The sequence below is a fragment of the Plecotus auritus genome (assembly GCF_963455305.1).
Source record: "Plecotus auritus genome assembly, chromosome: 2".
NCBI classification, from domain to species: Eukaryota; Metazoa; Chordata; class Mammalia; order Chiroptera; family Vespertilionidae; genus Plecotus; species Plecotus auritus.
Genome location: NC_137771.1, coordinates 169508490 through 169536357, shown reverse-complemented (window position 1 = coordinate 169536357; position 27868 = coordinate 169508490). Strand labels below are relative to the sequence as shown.

Below are 27868 nucleotides of genomic sequence, written 5' to 3'. Positions count from 1 at the left end.
TGGGAGAAGCAGCTGGAGTTCATCAGAGCATCCCCTCACATTGGTGTTTGGGGCGTGCCCCCAGTTCTGAAAAGCAGTTGTGGCAGTGCAAATAGAAAGTAAAAGAAAATTTGCAAAGAAAGGAATTGTAGACCTTACTGGCATACTCATTATTATGAATGAACAGAAGGAACTCAAAAATCTCTAGCTTTGGGAGGGTCAATCGGGGGAAAAGGAGACATGTAAAACTTGAGACAAAAAAAAAAAAAATCTCTAGCTTTATTCAGGGAGTGGTGGAACCAAGATCAGAAAAGAGAAGGAAGGGGAAGATAATTACTTAGAGATGGTGAGTTAGGTTTTAGGAAATTGATTTAGCAGATAGATAATCAAGTGGAGATATTTTTAGTACACTGGGAATATGTTCTAGAGCTAGAGTCAAAATTCCAGGTTGGTGATATGTTGATTTGAGAGCCATTTACATTGACATAATAGCTGCATCCATGAAGGTAAAAGCATTCCCTGGTGAAGTGCAGAGACAGAAGACAAAACTATAAACCTTGTGGGTAAAGCTAGGATGAGGGATTTGGAGGAGAAACAGGTATCAGTGACAATGAAAGGACAATTAATTAATAAAGATGAAAACATCAAAATATTATTGCCATAGAAATCAAGAAAAACACAAATTTCAAATAGCAATATTAATTTTTAAGAGTAGGAGATGCCAAAATAAATGAGATGAACAGTGAAAGGACTAGTGGGTTTACTAAGGAAGCAAGCAGTGTTGGCCTGTGAACAGTGGGGCAAAGGCACATAACCCAACCCTGAGGAGCCTTCCTGGTCTCTTCTCCTATATTTGAATTTTTATTAATTTACTTCACAAAGGAAATATGTCTTCAGAATTCTAATATCATATTGTAATCTACTGTCTTGTAATAACTGACTCAAAAATCTCAGTCTTAATGTCTCAGTAATTATGGGGAGATGAGTAAAATCTAGAATTTAAAATCTAATTACCATGAAATATTCTAATTCTGGGTTAAAAATATGTTAGGAAGTAAATATAAATGTATTTATCCAGGAACATAATACCCCTTATTTTCACCATTAAGAAACTCCATGTCATCAGAATGCTTACCTTCTCTATCTTGAATTGTGAGCAGGTCTGATTGAAGGCATCTGCCACTTTGCTGTATTCTGGTTGACCAGGCTGTAGCTCAACCAGACAGACACACTGCTGCTTCATATCACTCCAGTGTCCAGGGATCTCAACTGCAAAGTAGACATTTGAGGACACTCTGCACCCGGGAAGGCTCATCTACACAGTCCCCCTCCCTGGTACGCTTCAAAAAACCGAATAGCATGTGTGTTCTGGTTTTACAATCTCCTGTTTCAATGTATTCAATACATTTCTTATATTTCTGGGAGAATGTTTTTCAAAGCGTAGACCACAGACCACCACAGAACCAACTGTAATGCTTAAAACACACACACACACACACACACACACACACACACACACACACACACCAATCAATTCAAAATCTCTGAGGGACGGAACCTGTGTGCTTACATCTTCACAAGTTTTGATCATGCCCAGATTTGAAAACTGCTGGTGTAGTGTGACTGGACTGCATGTTCTGCTCAGTATCTAATCTGTCATAATTCAGTAATTTAACAATCAATTATTTCCCTATGAGTTTTAGATAGTCACTATTGTCTTGTTTACAGATGCATGGATTTTTGCTAGAACTCCCACCACAAGGCCATCCACATGGGTGCTTTCATTATTCTCCACAACACCCTTAAGAGTTGAGTGGGTAGTGGGTTTTGCTATGTGGCAGTTTGTGGTGGCAGCTCCATCTCCACTTCTGCTAAACAAAGTTTTATTCTTGAGTTCTCATTGCCCCAGGGTTGGTCAGGGTGTGAGGAATTCATTCGCACTGATCTCCCAAAAGATGAAGAGAAGGTACTGAAAGGGAAGCCATTTTTACTAGTTTTCAGTGGGGGGACTTCTGCGGTTTGAAGTCAGTCTCACCTCTATACGAGACAAGCATTCCCTTCTTGGAAGCAGATGCAGTCATAGAATCTGAGGCTGCTTGCTATGTGTGTGTCTAGGAACTTTATTCTCAGGGCAGAGGAGGAAGTGACTTCTGGGAGATCCTGCAGGCTCGGGAGCCTCTCTGGGTACCAATCACAGAGGCAGAGAGTGCCCACTTTCTGACCAGGCTGTCTTCTCCCTTTTGTTCTAAATAAAACCTTGGGCCACTTTTCTTTAAAGCCCGTGGCTGTCCCTCTCCTGACTGGAGCAGCCATTACCTCCCAGAAGAAGTGTCTCTAGGGAGCTTGTGAACTACAAAAAGGCAAGGAATGGCTATGTTACCACTAAGATGGTCATCCTCAGGATGTTGGGCTCACCCAGGCTGTATTTTCCCGACCTTAATGTAAACTCCATAAGTTTTCTATCTTAATACATAAGAGTCACTTGAATTTTATAGACTTGATTACAATTTTGATAGACATACAAAATACTGTTAAGCCCAAAGTAAGTGTAAAATAGTGGAAAACAAACATGAAACTTTGACTCACCTTGAGGTTTCGGGATGCGCTGAATTTGTAAACTGTGTCCGTTTGCACCTGTAGCAATGCATGTTTTCAAGTCCACTGTGTAGTTCTGATTATTAATTTGGACATCAACTGTTTTTCCCTGTTTTTTTCTTGCCTCCTCCAATTTCATATTGGAAAATTTGTCAAAACTACGAAAAGTGTTATTGTCGTCATATTGCCATTCTACAAAGTCAGTGATATAATCTGCTCTGGATTCCTGCTCTTTGGCTGATCTAACTGTCTTGATCATTTCCTCTACTGCATTTCTAGCCTGTTCCACATCTCTGCTAATTCCTGAAACCTTAATCAAAGGTTTCTGATGGTCCAAGTCCACGATAATACTCAAGTCCTTCTGCAGCTTATTCAATTCCTGATATTCGCTTTCATCAAAGTCTTTGATACATTCCTCTTCACTGGTGTAAAGACTCTGTTCCTTTTCCAGCAGATTCTGTAGGCAGGAGAGGGCGTTTTCTACACATGTTGCATTTTCACCACACACCTGAAAAATTGCTGATTCCGTTTTCTTCTCCAAAACCAAAGGCTTTTGTCTGGGGGGAGGTTGCTTTGAGAAGCCCAAAAATGCTAAAAAGGGAACACAAGAGAATGCAACAATTGTTTTGGATTTAAAAAGAAAAACAAATATTTAGCCATTAGCTGTTTCTCCCTTTCTTTCTCCTTTCCTCCATCCCTCCCTTCTTTCCTTCTTTCTTCTTTAATAATTGGAAGTGTTTACCTTTTGAGCACCTTCACCCATTTGCCCACCTCCCACCACCCCACTTCTGGCAACCACCAATCTGTTCTCTGTATCTGAATTCATGTTTTTTTAGATTCCACATATTAGATTTATTATACATTATTTGTCTTTCTCTGTCTGACATTCATTTAGCATAATGCCCTTAAGGACCATCCATGTTGGTGCAAATGGCAGGATTTCCTTTTTTATGACTGAATAATATTCCATCACCAATGCAGGATTAGGCCAAAGGAGGTTTACAGTTGCTCATATGGAAAATAATACCATAATTTATAAGTAATAATGCAAGAATAAACTTCAGTTTCACATACTCACAGCTATAAACCTACTTCTGCCCCACCCTGTATGTACCACATCTTCTTTATCCATTTATTTTGCCAATGGACAGTATGTTGTTTCCATGTCTTGGCTATTTCAATAATGCTTCAATGAACATGGGGGAGCAGATATCTTTTAGAGATAATGATTTCATTTCCTTCAGATAAATATCCAGAAGAGTAACTGCTGGATCATGTGTTAGTTATATTTTTAATTTTTTAAGGAACTCCTACTATTTCCCATAGTGGCTGTACCAGTTTACATTCCCAGTGCACAAGGATTCCCTCTTCTCCACATTTTTGTCAACACTTATTTTTTTTCTTTTCCATAATAGCATTTTAACACGTGTGAGGTGATATCTCATTATTATTTTGATTTGCATTTCCCTGATGATTAGTGATGCTAACCCCCTTTACATGTACCTGTTGGCCAATTGTATATCTTCTTTGGAAAAAAAATATTCATATCCTCTGCGAATTTTTTAATTGGATTGCTTGGGTTTTTTTCATTGAGTTGTATGAGTATTTTATATTAACCCCTAATCAGGTATATGACTTGTAAATAGTTTCTTCCATTCAGTAGGTTGATGGTTTCCTTTGCTCTACAGAAGCTTTTTTGTTTGATATATTCGCACTTCTTTATTTTTGCTTTTGGTGTGTGTGTTTTTGGTGTCAAATCCAAAAAATTATTGTCAAGACTGATGTTAAGAAGTTTACTCCTTAAGTTTTCTTTTAGATGTTTTACGGTTTCAGGTCTTACATTCAAGTCTTTAATCTATTTTGAGTGGATTTTTGTGTGTGGTGTAAGATAGTGTCCAGTTTTCCCAACACCATTTATTTTAGCACTAGAGGCCCGGTGCACGAATTTGTGTACGGGTAGGGTCCCTTGGCTTGGCCAGTGATCAGGGCCCATCAGGGCCTTCTCACCCAGTCCCGATCAGGGCCAATTGGGGCTGGCCCCCATGGGGGAGGCAGGCCAGAGGGAGGGACCATGGGAGGTTGTCCTTGGGAGTGCACTGACCACCAGGGAGCAGTTCCTGTGTTGAGCATCAGCCCCTGGTGGTTAGTGCGCATCATAGCAACTGGTCGACCAGTCATTCAGTTGACCAGTCATAACAGTCACTTAGACTTTTATTTATATAAATATGTGCTACTGAAGTAAGTGCCCAACACTATTTATTAAAGAGACGACCCTTTCCCCATTGTATATTCTTGGCTCCTTTGTTATCAATTAATTGACAATATATGCATGGGTTTATTTCTGGGCTCTCTATTTTCTTCCATTGATCTATATGTCTGTTTTTATACCAATACCCTACTGTTTTGATTACTGTAGCTCTGTAATATACTTTCTTTTTTTTTAATTTCTTTATTGATTAAGGTGTTACATATGAATCCTTATCCCCCCATTACTCCCCCATCCCCCGCATTGATGCCCTCACCCCCCTGTTGTCTGTGTCCATTGGTTAGGCCCACATACATGCATACAAGTCCTTTGGTTGATCTGTCCCCCTTACCCCCACCCTCCCCTACCTTCCCTCCTAGGTTTGATGGTCTGATCGATGTTTCTGTCTCTGGTACTGTTTTTGTTCATCAGTTTATGTTGTTCATTATATTCCACAAATGAGTCAGATCATGTGATACTTAAATTTCTCTGACTGGCTTATTTCACTTAGCATAATGCTCTCCAGTTTCATCCATGTTGTTGCAAATGGTAGGAATTCCTTCTTTTTTAGCGAAGCGTAGTATTCCATGGTGTAGATGTACCACAGTATTTTAATCCACTCATCTGCTGATGGGCACTTAGGCTGTTTCCAAATCTTAGCTATTGTAAATTGTGCTGCTTTGAACATAAGGGTGCATATATCCTTTCTGATGGATGTTTCTAGCTTCTTGGGATATATTCCTAGACGTGGTATTACTGGGTCAAATGGGAGTTCCATTTTTAGTTTTTTGAGGAAACTCCATACTGTTCTCCACAGTGGCTGCACCAGTCTGCATTCCCACCAGCAGTGCACAAGGGTTCGTTTTTCTCCGTATCCTCGCCAACACTTGGTGTTTGTTGATTTGTTGATGATAGCCATTCTGACAGGTGTGAGATGGCACCGAATTGTCGTTTTGATTTGCATCTCTCGGATAATTAGTAACTTTGAGCATGTTTTCATATGTTTCTTGGCCTTCCTTCTGTCTTCTTTCAAAAAGATTCTATTTAGGTCTGTTGCCCATTTCTTGATTGGATTGTTTATCTTCCTTTTGTTGAGTTGTATGAGTTCCCTTTTGATGTTGGAAATTAAACCCTTATCACTGATAACATTGGAAAATATGTTCTCCCCATGTAGTGGTCTTTCCTGTTGTTTTGTTAATGGTTTCTTTTGCTCTGCAAAAGCTTTTTATTTTGATGTAGTCCCATTTGTTTATTTTCTCTTTAGTTTCCATTGCCCTAGGAGCAGTATCAGTGAAGAAGTTCCTTTGGCATATGTCTAAGATTTTGCTGCCTGTGGATTCCTCTAATATTTTTATGGTTTCCCATCTTACGTTTAAGTTCTTTATCCATTTTGAGTTTATTTTTGTGTATGGTGTAAGTTGGTGGTCTAGTTTCATTTTTTTGCATGTATCTGTCCAATTTTCCCAACACCATTTATTGAAGAGACTGTCTTGACTCAATTGTATGTTCATGCCTCCTTTGTCGAATATTAATTGGTTTGGGTCTATTTCTGGGTTCTCTATTCCATTGATCTATATGTCTGTTCTTGTGCCAGTACCAGGCTGTTTTGAGAACAGGGGCTTTGTAATACAGCTTGATATCTGGTATTAAGATCCCACCTACTTTGTTCTTCTTTCTCAGGATTGCTGTGGCTATTCAGGGTCTTTTTTTATTCCAGATGAATTTTTGGAGAGTTCTTTCTAGGTCTGTGAAATATGCCATTGGAATTTTAATGAAAAGTGCATTGAATCTATAGATTGCTTTAGGTAGTATGGACATTTTGATGATGTTGACTCTACCAATCCATGAACATGGTATGTTCTTCCATCTGTTTATATCTTCCTCTATCACTTTTTTCAGTGTCCTGTATTTTGTTGCATATAGGTCTTTTACCTCTTTAGTTAAGTTTATTCCTAGGTATCTTAATTTTTTTGGTACGATAGTAAATGGGATTGCTTTTTAGTCTCTCTTTCTGTAAGTTCACTATTGATGTATAGAGATGCCATAGATTTCTTGGCATTAATTTTGTATCCTGCTACATTGCTGAATTCATTTATTAAGTCTAATAATTTTTTGATGGAGTCTTTAGGGTTTTCTATGTACAGTATCATGTCATCTGCGAATAAGAACAGTTTCACTTCTTCTTTTCCAGTTTGGATGCCTTTGATTTCTCCTTCTTGTATGATAGCAATGGCTAGGACTTGCAGTACTATGTCGAACAGGAGTGGTGAGAGAGGCATACCTGTCTTGTTTCTGTTCTTAGGAGAAATGGTTTTAGTTTTTGCCCATTGAGTGTGATGCTGGCTGTGGGTTTATCATATATGGCTTTTATTATGTTGAGGTATGATCCTTCTATTCTCACCTTGCTGAGAGTTTTTATCAAGAAAGGGTGTTGGGGCTGTGGAAAAAAATGGCGGCGGAATAGACCGACGTGTTCCGAGCCTTGTCCCGGAGCAGAAAGAAAGAACAGCTGAGGGTCACAGGAGGAGTGTTTGTTGGCAAGTTAAGGGACAGCTAAACGCCAGGAGAAGGTGGGAGACTGCTAGACGGGGTTCCCCTGACCAGGCAGCCCCCACTGCAGCTGGGTCCCCTCCCGGAGCTCGGACGCGGAGTCTGCGCCATCTTGAAAAGGAAAATGGAGCTTATTGGAAGCCTGAAAATCCACAACTGCGGCACCCACGGAACAGCTGCGAGCCCCACAACACCAGTCCCCAATTGGCGCAAACACGCGGATTCAGAGGATCTCTACACTCCACCACGGAAAGGTCAGATTTCTCCTGGGATACGGAGAGAGAGAACTACATAACCAGATATCTGGAGAGAGACCATGGGGAGACAAGAAAGAGCCCGCATATGAAAGAAAAGCAGCCATCACCAGAAAAGGAAGTTAATCGAAATGGAGGCAAGTAACCTTCCAGAGAAAGAATTCAGAGAAATGGTCATAAGGTGGCTGAAAACAATGGAAGACAAATTTGACAATATGAGTAAGAACCAAGAAGAAATGAAGAAGAACCAAGAAGAAATGAAAAATGACATCGCTGCTATAAAGAACTCAATAGAAAGCATCAAGAGTAGACTAGAAGAAGCAGAGGACTGCATCAGTGAGCTAGAAGACAAGATGGGAAAAAAAACCCAAGTAGAGCAGCTTCTGGAAAAAAAAATTAAAAAGCAGGAGGAGAGCCTAAGAAAACTTTGAGACAACACGAAACAAAACAAGATCCACATAATAGGGGTTCCAGAAGGAAAGGAAACTGAGCAAGGAATAGAAAACCTGTTTGAAGAAATAATGACAGAAAACTTCCCTGATATAGAGAAGAAAAAACCCACACAAATCCAAGAAGCTCACAGAGTCCCAAGTAAAATGAACCCCAAAAGACCGACGCAAAAGCACATTATAATTAAATTGGCAAACACCAATGACAAAATAAGAATCTTAAAAGTGGCCAGAGAAAGACAGAAAGTTACCTACAAAGGAACCCCCATCAGACTAGCAACTGATTTCTCAACAGAAACACATCAGGTCAGAAGGGAATGGAATGAAATATACAAAGTCATGCAAAGAAAGGGTCTGAATCCAAGAATACTGTACCCAGCAAGGCTATCAATCAAAATTGAAGGTGAAATCAGGAGCTTCACAGACAAAAAAGGACTAAGGGAATTTATTACCACCAAGCCAGCAATGCAAGAAATGCTAAAGGGTCTGCTGTGAAAAAAAAGAAATAGGAGGAGAGAAACCAAGATGGCGGCATAGGTAAACACCTAAACTGCTGCCTCGCACAACAATTTCAAAACTACAACTAAAAGACAGAACGGACACCATCCAGAACCACAGGAAAGCAGGCTGAGTGAAAATTCTACAACTAGAAGGAAGGAGAAAAGCTCACAGAGAATTGGAGGTACGGCAAAGGGGCTTTGTGCGCGCAGAGAGGAAGGGCGGCTGAGAGCCTGGCTGACTTCCTCTGGCGGAAGGGGGAAGGAAGCCTCCGACCGCACTGAACCCCAGTTCTGACTGCACTGAACCCCAGTTCCGGGGGAACCCCTGGGGACCCACGCTCTTGTGGGGGGAGTCTGGACTCTCGAGCGGAGACTCGGGAGCCGGGGAAGGCGGAGGACTGAAAGTGCACACACGCGCGCACGCCAGTGCGCACAAAGGCTGTGGGGGTTGCCACAGGCTTTCCCTAGTGGAGGGGAGTAAGAGGATTCTGACTGCACTGAGCCCCAGTTCTGACTGTAGTGAACCCCAGTTCCAGGCGAGCCCCTGGGGACCCACGCTCTTGTGGGGGGAGTCTGGACTCTCGGGGGGAGACTCGGGAGCCGGGGAAGGCGGAGGACTGAAAGCGTGCTCGCGCCGGTACGCACAAAGGCTGTGGAGGTTGCCGCGGGCTTTCCCTGGCGGAGGGGAGTCAGAGGCTCCTGACGGCACTGTGCCCCAGTTCTGACTGCAGTGAACCCCGGTTCCAGGCGAGCCCCGGGGGACCCACGCTCTTGTGGGGGGAGTCTGGACTCTCAGGCGGAGACTCGAGCTGGGGAAGGCAGAGGACTGAAAACGCACATGCGAGCAGGGGCGGGGCTGACAAGAAGCCAAGACTGAGACTCCACCCCATCCAAGCTGAGCACAGAGGCTATTGCAATTTGGCAAGTCTAATCCTATAGGGCTGTCTCCAGCACCGGGCTTCTCCCAGCATAGACACAGCTGATCCTTACAGCCAACTGGCCCGGAGGTCAATTCTTCCCAGTGATACCAACAACAATAAAGACTTAATTACAACAAGGCTGTACACACAGTCCACAAAGGGGTGCACCAAGAGTGTCCACCTCAGGTTAACTGGGGAAGCAGACCCACTGGGCCATATTGGAAACCTAGCACAAATATCTACCTTACCAACTCAGGGAATCAGTGAAAATGCGGCGTCAAAGAATCAGATCACAAACGAAAGAAATGGAGGAAAACAAACGACTGGATATAGAATTCAAAACCACGGTTATAAGACTTTTTAAGAATATCCTAGAAAAGGCCGATAAATATAACGAGACCCTCGAAGATATGAAAAAGGACCAACTAGAAATTAAACATACACTGACTGAAATAAAAAATATTATACAGAGACCCAGAAACAGAATAGAGGAACACAAGAATCAAGTCAAAGAATTGAAATACAAAGAAGCAAAAAACACAACCGAAAAAGCAAAAAGCAAAAAAAAAAAAAATCCAAAAAGTTGAAGATAATGTAAGACGACTCTGGGACAACTTCAAGCGTACCAACATCAGAATTATGGGGGTGCCAGAAGAAGAGAGAGAGCAAGATACTGAAAACCTATTTGAAGAAATAATGACCGAAAACTTCCCCCACCTGGTGAAAGAAATAGACTTACAAGTCCAGGAAGCCCACAGAACCCCAAACAAAAGGAATCCAAAGAGGACCACACCAAGACACATCATAATTAAAATGCCAAGAGCAAAAGACAAAGAGAGAATATTAAAAGCAGCAAGAGAAAAACAGTTAATTACCTACAAGGGAGCACCCATACGACTGTCAGCTGACTTCTCAACAGAAACTATGCAGGCCAGACGGGAGTGGCAAGAAATTTTCAAAGTGATGAATAGCAAGAACCTACAACCAAGATTACTCTACCCAGCAAAGCTATCATTCAGAATTGAAGGGCAGATAAAGAGCTTCACAGACAAGAAAAAGCTAAAGGAGTTCATCACCACCAAACCAGTATTATATGAAATGCTGAAAGGTATTCTTAAAGAAGAGGAAGAAGAAAAAAGTAAAGATAAAAATTATGAACAACAAATACATATCTATCAACAAGCGAACCTAAAAATCAAGTGAATTAAAAACCTGAGGAGCAGAATAATCTGGTGAATATAATAGAATCAGGGGCATAGAAAGGGAGTGGACTGATAATTCTCAGGGGGAAAGGGGTATGGGGGGGTTCATGAAGAGAATGGACAAAAATCATACACCTATGGATGAGGACAGTGGTGGGGGAGGTAAGGGCAGAAGGTGGGGTGGGAAAGGGGTGGAGGGGAGCTATGGTGGGAAAAAGGAGAAATAATTGTAATAATCTGAATAAAGATTTACTTAAAAAAAAAGAAAAAAAAAGAAAGAAAATGAAAAAAAAAGAAATAGGAAGTGAAGAAGGAACACGGGTGTAAAGAATAAAAATGGCGACAAATAAGTACCTATCAATAATAACTTTAAATGTAAACGGATTAAATGCCCCAATCAAAAGACATAGGGTAACGGATTGGTTAAAAAAACAAGACCCATATATCTGCTGTCTACAAGAAACCCACCTCAGAAAAAAAGACACACACAGACTGAGAGTGAAGAGATGGAAAAACGTCTTCTAGGCAAAGGGAAATGAAAAAAAAGCTGGGGTAACAATACTTATATCTGACAAATTAGATCTCAAAGTGAAGGACATAACAAGAGATATGGAAGGCCACTTCATAATACTAAAGGGAGCAATGCAACAAGAAGAAATAACTCTGGTAAACATATACACACCCAATACAGGAGCACCCAAATACATAAAAAAATCTCCTGGAGGATATCAAGGGAGAGATTGACAGCAATACAATCATAGTAGGAGACTTTAATACCCCATTATACCATTGGACAAATCCTCTAAACAAAAAATCAGCAAAGAAACATCAATCCTAAATGACTCACTAGACCAGATGGAATTAATTGACATCTTCAGAACATTTCACCCCAAAGCCACAGAATATACATTCTTCTCAAGTGCACATGGGTCATTTTCAAAGATAGACCATATGTTGGGTCATAGGCAAAGTCTCTTCAAATTCAAGAAGATAGAAATCATATCAAGCATCTTTTCAGACCACAGTGGCATAAAACTGGAAATCAACTATAATAAAAACAATCCAAAGAAATCAAACACATAGAGACTAAACAGCATGCTATTACACAATGACTGGGTTACCAGAGAGATCAAGGAAGAAATAAAAAACATCATGGCAACAAATGACAATGAAAACACAACAATCCAAAATCTATGGGACACAGCGAAAGCAGTCTTGAGAGGTAAGTTCATAGCTCTCTACAAGTCTACTGCAAAAAACAAGAAACAATGGTAATAAATTACCTAACCCTAAAACTCAAAGAGTTAGAAAAAGAGCAACAAGAAAAGCCCAGTGTAAGCAGAAGGAAGGAAATAATAAAGATCAGAGCGGAGATAAACGACATAGAGACCAAAGAAACAATATAAAAGATCAACAAAACCAACAGCTGGTTCTTTGAAAGGATAAACAAGATTGATGAACCTCTAGCCAGGCTCACCAAGAAGCAAAGAGAGAGGACCCAAATAAACAAAATCAGAAATGAAAGAGGTGAAATAACAATAGATCCCATCGAAATATAAAGGATTGTTAAAAAATACTACGAACAACTCTATTCCAACAAATTAGACAACCTGGGGAAATGGACATATTCCTAGAAAAATATAACCTTCCAAAACTCAATCAGGAAGAATCTAAACAGGTCAATATGCCAGTAACAATGGAAGAAATTGAAGCAGTCATCAAAAAGGTTCCGGCAAACAAAAGCCCGGGGCCAGACGGCTTCACAGGGGAGTTACACCAAACATTCAAGAAAGAACTAAAACCTGCCCTCCTCAGACTGTTCCAAAAAATTCAAGAGGAAGGAACTCTTCCAAACTCATTCTATGAAGCCAGCATCACCCTAATACCAAAACCAGATAAAGACAACACAATGAAAGAGAATTACAGGCTAATATCCCTCATGAACATAGATGCCAAAATCCTCAACAAAATTCTACCAAATCGGATCCAGCAGTACATCAGAAAGATCATACACCATGACCAAGTACGATTTATCCCAGGAATGCAAGAATGGTACAATATCCGCAAATCAATTTACGTGATACATCACATAAACAAATTGAGAGATAAAAATCACATAATCATATCAATTGATGCAGAAAAAGCATTTGAGAAAATCCAACACCCTTTCTTAATAAAAGCTCTCCACAAGGTGGGAATAGAAGGATCATACCTCAACATAATAAAAGCTATATATGATAAACCCACAGCTAATATCATACTCAATGGGCAAAAACTAAAACCATTTCCCCTAAGAACAGGAACAAGACAGGGATGCCCACTCTCACCACTCCTGTTTGACATAGTACTGGAAGTATTAGCCATTGCAATTAGACAAGAAGAAGAAATAAAAGGCATCCAAATTAGAAAAGAAGAAGTAAAGCTGTCCTTATTTGCAGATGACATGATATTGTACATAAAAAAACCCGAAAGACTCCATCAAAAAACTAACAGACTTAATAAATGAATTTGGCAATGTAGCAGGATACAAAATTAATGCCAAGAAATCTATGGCATTTCTATACACCAATAGTGAACTTACAGAAAGAGAGACTAAAAAAGCAATCCCATTTACCACTGCACCAAAAAAATTAAAATACCTAGGAATAAACTTAACCAAGGAGGTAAAAGACCTATACACGGAAAACTACAGGACACTGATAAAAGAGATAGAGGAAGACATAAACAGATGGAAAAACATACCATGTTCATGGATTGGTAGAATCAACATCATTAAAATGTCCATACTACCCAAAGCAATCTATAGATTCAATGCACTCCCCATTAAAATACCAACGGCATATTTCACAGACCTAGAAAGAACTCTCCAAAAATTCATCTGGAATAAAAAAAAAGACCCTGAATAGCCACAGCAATCCTGAGAAAGAAGAATAAAGTAGGAGGGATCTTAATACCAGATTTCAAGCTGTATTACAAAGCCACTGTTCGCAAAACAGCCTGGTACTGGCACAAGAACAGACATATAGACCAATGGAATAGAATAGAGAATCCAGATATCAAACCAAACCATTATACAAAATTAATATTTGACAAAGGAGTCATGAACATACAATGGAATCAAGACAGTCTCTTCAATAAATGGTGTTGGGAAAATTGGACAGATACATGCAAAAAAATGAAACTAGATCACCAACTTACACCATACACAAAAATAAACTCAAAATGGATATAGGACTTAAACATAAGACGGGAAACCATAAAAATACTAGAAGAATCCACAGGCAGCAAAATCTCAGACATATGCTGAAAGAACTTCTTCACTGATACTGCCCCTAGGGCAATGGAAGCCAAAAAGAATATAAACAAATGGGACTACATCAAAATAAAAAGCTTTTGCACAGCAAAAGAAACCATCAACAAAACAACAAGAAAGCCCACTGTATGGGAGAACATATTTGCAAATGTTATCACTGATAAAGGTTTAATCTCCAACATCTACAGGCAGCTTATACAACTTAATAAAAGGAAGATAAATGATCCAATAAAAAAATGGGCAACGGACCTAAATAGAATCTTTTCGAAAGAAGACAGAAGGAAGGCCAAGAGACACATGAAAACATGCTCAAAGTCACTAATTATCTGAGAGATGCAAATCAAAACGACAATTCAATACCATCTCACACCTGTCAGAATGGCTATCATCAACAAATCAAAAAACGAAAAGTGTTGGAGAGGATGCGGAGAAAAACGAACCCTCGTGCACTGCTGGTGGGAATGCAGAGCAGCCACTGTGAAGAACAGTATGGAGTTTCCTCAAAAAACTGAAAATGGAACTCCCATTTGACCCAGTAATCCCACTCCTAGGAATATATCCTAAGAAACTAGAAACACTAATCATAAAGGATATACGCTCCCCTATGTTCATAGCAGCACAATTTACAATAGCTAAGATTTGGAAACAGCCTAGGTGCCCGTCAGCAGATGACTGGATCAGAAAACTATGGTACATCTACACAATGGAATACTATGCTGCCATAAAAAAGAAGGAATTATTACCATTTGTAGGAACCTGGATGGAACTAGAGAACATTATACTAAGTGAAATAAGCCAGTCAATGAAAGAAAAATACCATATGATCTCACTCATTTGTGGCTAATAAAAAACATTATAAACTGATGAACAAAAAGATAGATACAGAGGCAGCAAAGCATCAAACAGACTGTCCAATTACAGCAGGAAGGTGAGGGAGAGGTGGGGGAAATAAGAGATCAACCGAAGGACTTATATGCATGCATATAAGAATAACCAACGGATGCAAAACATTGGGGTGTGAAGGCATGTATGGGAGTGGGGTGGGGTGGGGGGGCAATGGTAAGATATGTACACATGTAATACCTTAATAAAAAATATGTAAAAAAAAAAAAAAAAGAAAGGGTGTTGGATTTTGTCAAATGCTTTTTCTGCATCAATTAATATGACTATGTGATTTTTCTCCCTCAATTTGTTTATGTGATGTATCACGTTAATTGATTTGCAGATATTGTACCATCCTTGCATTCCTGGGATAAATCCTGCTTGGTCATGGTGTATAATCGTTCTGATTTACTGTTTGATGGGATTTGCTAGAATTTTGTTGAGGATTTTGGCATCTATGTTCATGAGGGATATTGGCCTATAATTCTCTTTCATTGTGTTGTCTTTATCTGGTTTTGGTATTAGGGTGATGCTGGCTTCATAGAATGAGTTTGGAAGTGTTCTTTCCTCTTGAATTTTTTGGAACAGTCTGAGGAGGGTAGGTTTTAGTTCTTTCTTGAATGTTTGGTGTAACTCTCCTGTGAAGCCGTCTGGCCTGGGGCTTTTGTTTGCTGGAAGCTTTTTGATGACTGCTTCAATTTCTTCCACAGTTATCGGCCTATTGAGATTTTTAGAATCTTCCTGATGAGTTTTGGGAGGTTGTATTTTTCTAGGAATATGTCCATTTCCCCAGGTTGTCTAGTTTGTTGGAATAGAGTTGTTCATAATATTTTTTTACAATCCTTTGTATTTCTGTGGGGTCTGTTGTTATTTCACCTCTATCATTTCTGATTTTGTTTATTTGAGTCCTCTCTCTTTGTTTCTTGGTGAGCCTGGCTAGTGGTTCATCAATCTTGTTTATCCTTTCAAAGAATGAGCTCTTGGTTTCATTGATCTTTTGAATTGTTTTTTTGGTCTCTATGTCATTTATTTCTGCTCTAATCTTTATTATTTCCTTCCTTCTGCTCTCTGGGCTTTTCTTGTTGCTCTCTTTCTAATTCTTTGAGTTGTAGCATTAGATGATTTACTTCCATTTTTTCTTGTTTTTTGAAGTAGGCCTGTAGAGCTATAAACTTCCCTCTCAGGACTGCTTTCATTGTGTCCCACAGGTTTTGGATTGTTGTGTTTTTATTGTCAATAGTTTCCAGAAGGTTTTTAATTTCTTCTTTGATCTCATTGGTAACCCAATCAACATTTAATAACATGCTATTCAGCTTCCAAGTGTTTGAGTGTTTTGGATTGTTTTTATTGTAGTTTATTTCTAATATTATGCCATTGTGGTCTGAAAAGATGCTTGGTATGATTTCAATCTTCTTGAATTTGGGGAGACTTTGCTTTTGACCCCGTATGTGGTCTATTTTTGAAAATGTCCCATGTGCACTTGAGAAGAACGTATATTCTGCAGCTTTGGGGTGAAATGTTCTGAAGATGTCAATTAAGTCCATCTGATCTAGTGAGTCATTTAGGATTGTTATTTCTTTGCTGATTTTTTGTCTAGAGGATTTATCCAGTGATGTCAGTGGTGTATTAAAGTCCCCTCCTATGATTGTATTGTTGTCTATCTATCTCTTGATATCTTCCAGATTTTTTATGTATTTGGGTGCTCCTGCATTGGGTGCATATATGTTTATCAGGGTTATATCCTCTTGTTGTATCGATCCCTTTAGTATTATGAAGTGGCCTTCCTTATCTCTTGCTATGGCCTTCACTTTGAGGTCTACTTTGTCAGATATAAGTATTGCTAACCCAGCTTTTTTTTTTTTTTCATTTCCATTTGCCTGAAAGATATTTTTCCATCCCTTCACTTTCAGTCTGTGTGAGTCTCTTGTTCTGAGGTGGGTCTCTTGTAGACAGCATATATATGGGTCATTTTTTTTATCCATTTAGTCACTTGATGTCTTTTGATTGGAGCATTTAGTCCGTTTACATTCAAAGTTATTATTGAAAGGTACTTGTTTGTAGCCATTTTTATTTTTTGAGGCTGTGTTCCTTCTTACCTTTTTGTTTCTTCTTTTTACAGCATTCCCTTTAGCATTTCTTGCATTGCTGGTTTGGTAGTGATAAACTCCCTTAGCCTTTTTTTGTCTGTGAAGCTCCTGATTTCCCCTTCAATTTTGATTGACAGTCTTGCTGGATAGAGTATTCTTGGATTGAGTCCCTTGCTTTGCATCACTTTGTATATCTCCTTCCATTCCCCTCTAGCTTGATGTGCTTCTGTTGAGAAATCATTTGATAATCTGATGGGGGATCCTTGGTAGGTAACTCTCTGTCTCTCTCTTGCAGCCTTTAAGATTCTCTCTTTGTCGTAACATTTGCCATTGTAATTATGGCGTGTCTTGGTGTGGGTCTTTTGGGATTCATCTTGCTTGGGACTCTTTGTAATTGAATAACTTTTTTCTTCCCTATATCAGGGAAGTTTTCTCTCATTATTTCTTCAAGTAAATTTTCTAACCCTTGCTGCTCTTCTTGTCCTTCTGACAGCCCTATTATACGTATGTTATTTAGTTTTGCATTGTCCCAAAGCTCCCTTAGGCTCTCCTCCTGATTTTTAATTTTTTTCTCTAGCTGCTGTTCAGATTGGGCTTGTTTCTGTACCAGATCTTCTAACTCACTGATTCGGTCCTCTGCTTCTTCTAGTCTACTGTTGAAGCCTTCCATGTTGTTTTTGATTGTAGCCATATCATTTTTCATTTCTTCCTGATTTTTGCATAGGTTGTTGATTTTCTCGTCCATCCGGTGTATGAACTGTATGACCATTACTCTGAATTCCTTTTCTGTCATGTTGCATGCTTCTGTTTCACTTATTTCCTTACTTGGCGATTCCTCCTTTTTTTTCCTCTGGGGATTGCTTCGTTGTTTCCCCATTCTGACTATCACCAGAAGGTTCAGATGTCGAGTTGCGGGGGCCTGGACCGTGTGCAGTGGGAGTTTTGCACCCCTCCAAGTGTCACTGAAGAGCTCTGATACCAAGACATGCAGTTGCTGTGGGTTGGTGGGAGCCATGCTCGCCCTGGGTCAGAGTCACAGGCGCTTATTGTGGCCTCGTGTGTGCACCTAGAATCAGGGACCCTGCCTGCGTCACACTGAAATAGAGAACCCACTGGCGTGTGCCAAAAATCAAAGTCCCGTATTGCATGTCAGGAATCAGAGGCTCCCTGTGTCCATGCCGAGAATCGAGTATCAGAGTCTCTATTTCTTGGTGCTACCTCGCACTGAGAAACAGGTCCCTCTGTGCACATGCACCAAGAATTGGAGTCACTGGCTCTTAGTGAGTGTGAATGTACTGGGAATCAGGGATCTCAGGCACACGTAATGAGGAACGGAGTCTAGTCACTGGTGGTCAATGCTGCCTCTTGTGTGCAGATTCAGGGTCCCTGATCTGCCTAGCAAACCCGTTTGCTCAGTTGTACTGTGTTGGCAGGAGGTCCACTTCTGCCCTGCAGTAAACAGCCTTCTGTGTGTGCTTGCCCTGAATCAAAGTCAGGTGGCACTGCCACTTAGGGTGGGTGTGGGGTCTGGTCACGTGGGTGTGTACTGTGGAAAGCAAACTCCCTGTGTGCATGTACCCAAGCTCAAATTCAGCGCTGCCTTCCTGTGTGGGCACAGGGTCTGGTCGTGGGGAACAAACTCCCGGAGACCGCACATCCAGGTTTAAATTCACCGCAGCCTCTCTGCTAAGGTGCAGGGTCTGGTCATGGGAAACCAATTCCCCGAGTTTGCAAGTCCGGGCTCAAGTTCAGCATTGTCTCCCTGCCCTGAGAGCGTGGGATCTGGTTGCAGAAGACCACCTCCCTATGGATGAGCGGCTAGGCTTGAATTGCGCTCAGTCTACCTGCCTGGGCGCGGAGACTAGTCGCGGGAAACAAACTTCCCGAGTCCGACAACAAGGCTCAAAGTCAGGCAGAGTCGCCACTGCTTTGTGTGTGCAGAAAGCCTTATTATGCGGCTGGGGTCTCATAGTTTTTATGTCGCTGCCGCGGGGACAGCAGGAGAGGGGGATTGGCTTTGTGACTCACAGAAATCTGTGGCCAGGTGCCTGGAGTCTTGGTGTCCCTGGGGTTGCAGCTGTAGTGGCAGGTCTTCTCTGTAATATACTTTCAAATCAGGAATCATGATGCCTCTACCTTTTTTATTCTTTCTCAAAATTGCTTTTGCTATTTGGGGTCTTTTGTGGTTCCATACAAACTTTACAATTATTTGTTGTATTTCTGAGAAAATTCCACTGGAATTTTGATAGGGATTGTACTAAATCTGTAGATTGCTTTAGGAAGTATGGATAGTTTAACAATATTAATTCTTACAATACATGAGCACATAATATCTTTCCATTTATTTTGTCTTCTTCAATTTCTTTTATCAGTGTCGTATCAGTTTTACCTTCTTGGTTAAATTTTTTCCTAGATATTTTATTCTTTTTGATGCAATTGTAAATGGGATTGTTTTCTTAATTTTTCTTTCTGATAGTTCATTAAAGATTAGCCGATGCAAGGTGGACAGAAAAAGACAAATACCATAAGATTTCACTTACAGCCCTAGCCGGTTTGGCTCAGTGAATGTAGCGTCGGCCTGCAGACTGAAGGGTCCCAGGTGGATTCCGGTGAAGGGCACATGCCTGGGTTGTGGGCTCGATCCCCAGTAGGGGGCATGCAGGAGGCAGCCGATCCATGATTCTCTCTCATCATGGATGTTTCTCTCTCTCTCCTCACCTCTCCCTGCCTCTCTGAAATCAATAAAAATATATTTCTTAAAAATCTCACTTACATGTGAAAGCTAAAAAAACAACAATAACTCACAGTCGTAGAAAGAGAGATCAGATATGTGGTTACCAGAGGTGGATTGGGGGAAGAGGAAATTGAAAAAAGAGGTCAAATGTACAAACTTCCAGTTACAAGATAAATAATTACCAAGGATATAATGTTCAGCATGATGACTATAGTTAACATACCTGTATAATATACATGAAAGCTGTTAATTCTAAGAGTTCTCATCACAAGGGAAAAAAATCATTTTGCTTTCTCATTTTAAGAGAGGTATGAGATGATGGATACTAACTAAACATAGTGCAGTAACATATGTAAAGTCAAACCATTATGCAGTACACCTTAACCTGTGACGTATATCAATTATATCTCAATAAAACCAGGGGAAGCTAATAAACTACCACAAAAAATAATGTAGAATTTTAGCTATTTCTCATGTGACCTCAATATTAGGAACATGCATTTCATAAAAATCAACAACTCACATGCAATTTTAGACATTATAGACTGTGAGGGAGCCTGGGAGCCTTCTCTTTTTTTCATGTTGGCACAAAAAACATCCATTATTTGAGGCTGAAAGATAACAACTTTAACTTTTTTCACAGACCGGACAAGTCCTTTCTGGATAAAGTCTTCAATGGCATCCATTATGGCTTCAGCAACCTTATCTGGGTCTTGTTGAGCACTTCCTGGAAAGGCAAATAAAAATGACTAGAAAAATAAAGATCCAATTGAAAAGGGCTGAGGAATAAATTAGGGATTCCAATTCTCAGAGAATGAATCCACACACCCCAAAGTTTTCATCTCCATGGACTTTTCTAACAATCCATCAGCAAACACTTTTGAAGCCCTAGATGCAGTGGAGAGTTCTTGTTCCAGGATGTCAAGAAGCCAACAGCCCAACAATGAAAAAAGGAAATCTAACTTTTGAGGTCTGATGTTCATATCTGCTCTATTGAGCGGATCCCAGCTCATTGTGTTTCTCTGTGTTACAAAGCAGAGTTCATCTTTCTTGGCTCTCTAGTGTTCTCAAAATATCCAAAGTGAAAGATACTAATACATATCGAATTATCATGCTCTTTAAACACAACATTTATTTATTTATTTATTTATTTATTTATTTATTTATTTATTTTGCTTAATCATCACTTGACTTTACCCAAAGTCCTTTTTCTTTGGCGACTTGCTTTATGCTAAGATAATTTTGTAAGACACCTAGAGCTCTGAGCTATTTGTTATCATCTATACTTTTTTGCATGCAAGTTATCCTTAAACCTCCAGGAAGTCTTCCTTCCCACACTTGGTGAGATTTTAGCTGATTAGCAGGATTCAAGGTTGCCACCTGAGCGGGTCATCTTCTATTAAGCATGCTCCATACTTTTTTTTCCTCCAGCTTACTGTCTTGGTAAGATCATGGCAAGTTCCTTGAAAATTCTCATGAAAAACCATGGAAGCAGTCCCACATGAACAGCAGCTATCACAGTAGTTGGGGGGAGACCAGGTAACAATGTAAAAGTCCCCTGACAAACTTGGTGTGATAGACGAAGGGCCCACAGGTTTATCCCCACTGATGGTGCCCACCATTATCGCAGAAATAAGATAGACTTGGCTCTGTGGACAACTGTGGGAATGTAGACAAACTCCACATAAAACTACCCAAGAAGGTTTGTTCAGGTTCTTTGTTTTTGTTTTTAATGAGATGAGCAGGGAAATTCTCCTTTGCAAAGCTATGGTTATCTCATGAGAGTTAGAAGAATTTAAATAGGAGTGTTTAGATATAGTCACTCACTTTCAACAAATATTTAATGTGTCCCATCAAAAGCTAGATGCTCATCTAGGCACTTAGGACACATGGCATATAATATGAAAAGACGAATGGTGTTCAATAGGTGAAGTGTGGAAAACTGGGGGAAAGCCTACAACTGTGTAATAGGGCTGTGAGATGTGCAACCTCACCTGGTGTGTTCAGGGAAATGAATCTGTTTTTGAGAAAAGTAAGTCTGCAAGGCCTACCATGCCAGTGGTGGGGGGTATAGGAGGCACTGGGGCAGAGAGCCCAGGACAAATAGGAGGCTATAATAAAAGGTTAGGCAAAGACAAGAGTTGAATAAAAAGGGGACCAAAGCAAGGAGATAATTAGAAAGTAAAGTCAGGAGGAGCTAAAGAACAACTACCTGTATACTTGACCTTTTGTTGAAGTATACATGTACCTTCTTTTCCCACCCGCACACCTTCATGTGTATATCATGGGCACACAGTACTGCGGTTGTTTGTTTACATGTCTGTCTCACAACGAGCCAGGTGCTTCTTGTGGACTGGATCCTTTTCATGGGCATCTTTCTATCCTCCAGGCCTCAGCATGCTGCCTGGCACATGGCAGTCACTCAGAAAACATTTAATCAAACTAATTAATAAACTAATAAACATGGGAGTGATAAAGCGGGTAGAGTCAAGGATTCTAGATACAAAGTGATATAATCAGCGATATAACAGGAAGGTAAGGTTTTGGGGGAGAAGAAAGTGAATTGGGTTTGGAGTTTTCATTGAACTTGAGGTGCTTGCAGGAATCACTGACCACCCATTCTCTTCCTGAGGGCAGATATCTGTAGGTATTAGGTACAGGACTTCCTTTACGTCCAGAAGCTGTCTTGTTCCCTCCCAGTCAAACTCAAGTCATAAACACCACTGAGGGAGAAAGCGTCCCCATCTGTTTGTCTAGGGACCAGCTCAGGTGGTGATAGAGATAGGTAAAGAAGATAAGCAAGGAGATCCTGCTAATGTGCAGTTATTTGTGCAGAACAGCAATGCCATCAGGTCTATAGAAGAAACAAAAGGTTTGCAGTAACGCAGAAATACTCAAACTTGTATACATATTTGTACAAAACTAAACCAACCTCATTTCCTTGTTTTTTTTGACTCTACTTAGGTACTGCCTTGGACAGGTCTATGCTAACCCTGGGCTGCCTGCTTTTTGGGCCCAAATAAAGTTAAGATACAAACACAAGACCCGAACAAAGAGGAAATAGCAAATGGAGACAAAGACTAGAGAATCGTTAGTGGATTCCACAAGACATGACAGAAGACAGATAGCTAGATAGATAGATCATAGATCATAAATAACATGTTGGCTGATATGCTAGGGTTGGATGACACTACGGGGGAATGAAAACATAAAAAGGCAATAGATTGTACTTTTAGAAATAGGAAAGTAATAAAGTAGACATAACATTCCATTTGGAAACTTTAAGAGGAATCACACAACTCAAAATGTGGGACACAGGATTAGAAGAAGGTCCAGAAAGTGACAAGGATGGGTGAATTTATTGAGGCTAAACTTTTGTTGGAGGGCCTACCAGGCCAGTGCAGACATTCAAACTTAGATTCCTGGGCAATGGAATGATCAATCCAGTGCTGAGTGGTCCTTCTCTGGAACCGGTCAGCTTCATTCCACATCAAGCCTGAGGGAATTTGCCTCCCCTGACCAGCTCTCTTAAGGGAAACCATGCAAAAATTCCTAATCAATGCATAGAACTCAATGCATACTCGTAGAACTCAGATTCCTGGGAAAAGAGCTCAAAGAGCATAACCTTAGTAATGATAAACCCAAAGCACATCTTTGTATATGGAAAATCAATCACACCGTCTTTATATAGTCAGAGGAAAACAGGAAACTTGAAAGAGGCAAGGAGGCTGAGAAGAGAAAGGTGTTGAGTTGAGTTTCTGACCCATTAGATCCCACTGGGTTAAGGTGATTGAAAGGTTTCTGTGCAGAGATGCCCTAAGGCCAACCTACACAGCCACTGCTCAAGAAGTGAGAGAAGAGGCTTGGCAATGCTCACCTGGGAGTCAGTTTCAGGGAGGTGGAAGTCAATGCACTGATGTTCTCCTTGGAGAGGGGATGGAGGGGAAGGTTAAGTACTAAATAATGGGGAATATAGAAGAGATGAAAAAAAGGGAAAGGAACAGGTGGAAGAGAAGGAGGGATGGCCATTCTTTCTCTTTGCTCCTTTCCCTTCCCCTCTCTTCCCCTCCATATTAGAGAGCAGATGTCTTGCTCATTCTCTCAGTGACTGCCTTGGGGTGAGGAAGCTGCTCTTACTCAGACTCAGCATCAACTACATTCAAGTCAGCAGGAAATCAAAGGGAAAAGGGACACCTAAGAATTTAGCCTTGAGAGGCTACCAACCTGTCCCAATGGCTGGGAGGCAAATGGTTGAGTGATTCCGTTTTTCACACTCTTGCAAAACACAGGTAACTGATCTCTTGACATCAGCTCCACCAACAACATGAATAATTTTCTTGCACTTCAGTGCTCCACCATCAGTAATTATATAACCACTGTGGTGCTGTTGAGCTAAGAAACACAAAACAAAAAGATGCAAAATCAGATGCTGAACTTACTGTTTGTTTGCAAATCAAAATGTCTGCTTTGGCAAATAAAGCATTTTACCCCAGTAAGAGACTCCTGACATACTACCTCTGATGAATCTTTTTTGCTTACTTTCTCTTTTTAGCCATGATCTCACTTTTCACTCCTCTTCATTTCTAATTCTCTATGAGTGGAATTCTTTAGTAAAATGTATGATTTTAAGATCAATATGTTGTCTCCCTCTCCAAGCCTCCCACATTCAGCCTTCCACTTATACTTTAGGACCGAAAAGCAGCATTGTGCCTTACCTAGGCGAGAACATTCTATTTCCACATTTTGTCCAGCCTTTTCCAAAATTGCTTTGGAGACCCCTACATGAGAACATCAACATATTTACAAACATGAGTAAAAAATCAGTACAATACACTTGGATCAGAATGATTGCCTCATTATCTAAATGCTTTCCCCATCATTAAAGAAATCTTACAACCTGGGCATTTCTGATCACAAAGAAGAAAAATTCATAAAATAACTGTTACCAATTATAAGTAACCATGTCAAAATAATTTTAAAATTATTAATTAATATTACTAAGCCAAAGTTGTAGAAACCAGTTTGGCTATAGGAACTGTAGAATAGTTTGGTTACTGAAACCCTCCTTCATGGGATCTACTGTGACCATTACTGTAGCAAAAATCCTACAAGTACCTGCTTTGTGATCAAATGTCTTTGTTGTTGAATTTACAATCACATCTGCCTCTTCTTTAGCAATATCTCCAGTGGCCACCTGGAAGGTGATGGGGCCAATTTTTATTTCGTGCACTCCTGAAGCAGGGCTGGTAACAGTCCCATACAAACCTGAAAAGAAAAAAAAAATTGAGTTAATAATCAAGTTAACAACAGCAAGAATGACTTAAGTCTCATGCTCCTCACTTTTTTCCCTCCCATACTTCTCTCCTTCTCCATTCCAAACCCTCTATCTCTGGCCTTTAACATGGTCCTGACCCTTAGCTCCAAGGACAGTCTGTTTCTGAAAAAGCATTATAAAATACCAGTGCCCCAGTGCACATATTCATGCACATTGAAAGGAAATTAATTAGAAGGACGCTGGCGGGGCGGGACTGGGTGAGATGGATTGGCTATACCCTGGAGCCAACCTCTCGAGGTCCCTCCCTGGGCGGCTGCACCTGGGACAGCACTGTGACTTGAAGGGCGCCTGCAGAGTGAGAGGGTTCCCTCCGGTAGGTGGGTCCCTCAGCCTGGCCTGCGGGAATTTGGCCAAAATCAGCTCTCCCACATCCCCCAAGGGGTCCCAGATTGTGAGAGGGCTGTTCTCGGGTGACACACCCTGGAATGGGCTCCCTCGTCTCTGGCTCCGGGCGGGGTGTGTCACCTGAGAACCAACGCTGCCAAGTCACTGCAGCTCAGCAGCTCCTGCATTGAGCCCCCTGCCCCCTGGTGGTCATTTTGCACATCATAGCTTCCTATCAGATGGTCGGACAGTCGCTTATATAAATATAAATGAAAATAAATAAGTATAAATAATATATATAAATAAATAAAAATATATATAAATAAAACATATCAAACGTGGGCTTCTGGTGCTGGCCAAGGTGAACTCAGCCCACAAGAGCCTATCTCTCCAACTGAGTACAATTAAAACAAGGGGCAAATACAATATCTACTGACTGAGGACTGAGACGTAAGCAACAGCAGGCAGGTTGGGGAGGGGAGTCAAAACCTGAAGAGGCAACCTGTAAAGAGGGGAGTTTTGAAATTTTCGTCTTTTCTCTCCCAGCTTTGTAACTGCACAAGGAGCACAGGCAGCAAAATTCTCAGAGGATCCCTGCGTGAGGCCAGAGGATTAAGAAAAGGACCCTGTGAGCTGAAGACTATGGCAGGGATCTTCCTTATTTTCCATATTTTTTTTAAATCCAGCCCTACCCACAAGGTGAGCCCAGTTGCAGAACTCCATAGTGGCACCACAGGGAGTTAAAGCTCTTAGAGACGTTCTGTATTTCTGTCCAGAACATCCAGGGAAAGGGGCCCTTGTGGTCTGAAAAGTGTACATGGCTGGGTGTGGGAAACCTCTGTTATTTATTTATTTATTTTTGTCTCTCTTCTCTCTTCCCATTTTCCCCAAGGACAACCCTGATCACACAAAGTTATGCGGCAACAGAACAGGCAACTTAAATGCCAAAAGAACCCTGTCTCTCTGGGGAGAGGCCTAGAAAATGGGCTCCTGCAAGCCAACAGTGTGAGGGGAGTTCTGCTAAGGGGATAGCTGGAGAAGTGGACCCCTGTCCTGTGACAAACGGGGAAGCACGGCAAAGGCTCTGAGAACTGAAGTGACATGGGAACGCTGCCCATAGAAGGTGAGACAGAACTTAACTGCCTGACTGGCTGCTAAAACAATTACAATTTTCCAAGAGATTTTTAACAAGACCCAAGTTTCACAATATAAAAATGAAAATAACCAGCCTATTATCCAAAACTGCTTGTCATACAAAGAACCAAGAAAATGTGAGCAGTTCTCAAGAATAAAGAAACTCAGTATAGATGCTTATGTCACGATGATCCAGATGTTGGACTTATGAAAGGTTTTAAAGTATCTACACTAATAAAAGAGAACATGCAAATTAACCCAACCAAGATGGCGGCCGGCCACAGAGCGAGCAGGAGGCTTGGGTTTCCCTGGCAATGGAGGAAGCCAAGCTTTCTGCCCACTCTGGCCAGCCCTGGCCTCCACTCAAGGCTACAAAGTTTCAATTATAGAAGATAAATAAATCCAAGATACCAGGGCTTCTGCTTGGGTCACCAAGGGGCGTGGCTGGCCTGCAAACTACCACAGGCCTCTCACCCAGGCCACCCCACACCTCAAGGGAACCCCCACTCTGATCCGGGACACCCTTCAGGGCAAACCAGCCAGTCCCCACCTGTGCACCAGGCCTCTATCCTCCTATCTAATAAAAGAGTAATATGCAAATTGACCATCACTCCAACACACAGGATTGTTGCCCCGATGTGCTCAAAGATCCTGCCCCCATGTGGACACAAGATGGCCAGCAGGGGAGGGCAATTGGGAGGGACTAGGCCTGCAAGGGAGGGCAGTTGGGGGCAATCAAACCTGCAGGGGAGGACAGTTGGGGGTGATCAAACCTGCAGGGGAAGGCAGTTAGGGGTGACGAGGCCAGCAGAGGAGGGAAGTTGGGGGCGACCAGGCCTGCAGGGGAGAGCAGTTGGGGGGGACCAGGCCTGCAGGGGAGGGCAGTTAGGGGTGACCAGGCCTGCAGGGGAGGGCAGTTAGGGGCAATCAGGCTGGCAGGGGAGCAGTTAGGCATCAATCAGGCTATCAGGGGAGTGGTTAGGGGGTGATCAGGCTGGCAGGCAGAAGTGGTTAGGGCCAATCAGGAAGGCAGGCAGGTGAGCAGTTCGGAGCCAGCAGTCCTGGATTGTGAGAGGGATGTCCGACTGCCCGCACTGGGATCGGGCCTAAACGGGCAGTCGGACATCCCTCGAGCGGTCCCAGATTGGAGAGGGTGCAGGCTGGGCTGAGGGACACCCCCCACCATGCACGAATTTCGTGCACTGGGCCTCTAGTCTACTATACCCTGAGGTCAAAGTAAATATATTTGAATGAATGGAAATGATTTGGAGTGAGTGGAAAAATAGGAGTCTCTGCAGAGAAATATAAATAATACATTAAGAATCAAAAGGACATTTTAGCACTTAAAAATACAATATCTGAAAT

General features: G+C 41.2%; 1 protein-coding gene across 1 annotated transcript in view; it reads right to left on the bottom strand.

The window, feature by feature from the left end:
• LOC308243049 (protein mono-ADP-ribosyltransferase PARP14-like) overlaps positions 1 to 27868 on the bottom strand; it is a 75941-nt gene that overhangs the window by 8209 nt on the left and 39864 nt on the right. The window contains exons 10-15 of the mRNA XM_080658111.1: positions 24826 to 24975; positions 24426 to 24488; positions 23935 to 24102; positions 20234 to 20437; positions 2566 to 3165; positions 1115 to 1248 (exon numbers count right to left, since the gene is read on the bottom strand). Coding sequence (XP_080514237.1) covers positions 1115 to 1248; positions 2566 to 3165; positions 20234 to 20437; positions 23935 to 24102; positions 24426 to 24488; positions 24826 to 24975 — 1319 coding nt within the window. The remainder of the gene's footprint in view (positions 1 to 1114; positions 1249 to 2565; positions 3166 to 20233; positions 20438 to 23934; positions 24103 to 24425; positions 24489 to 24825; positions 24976 to 27868) is intronic.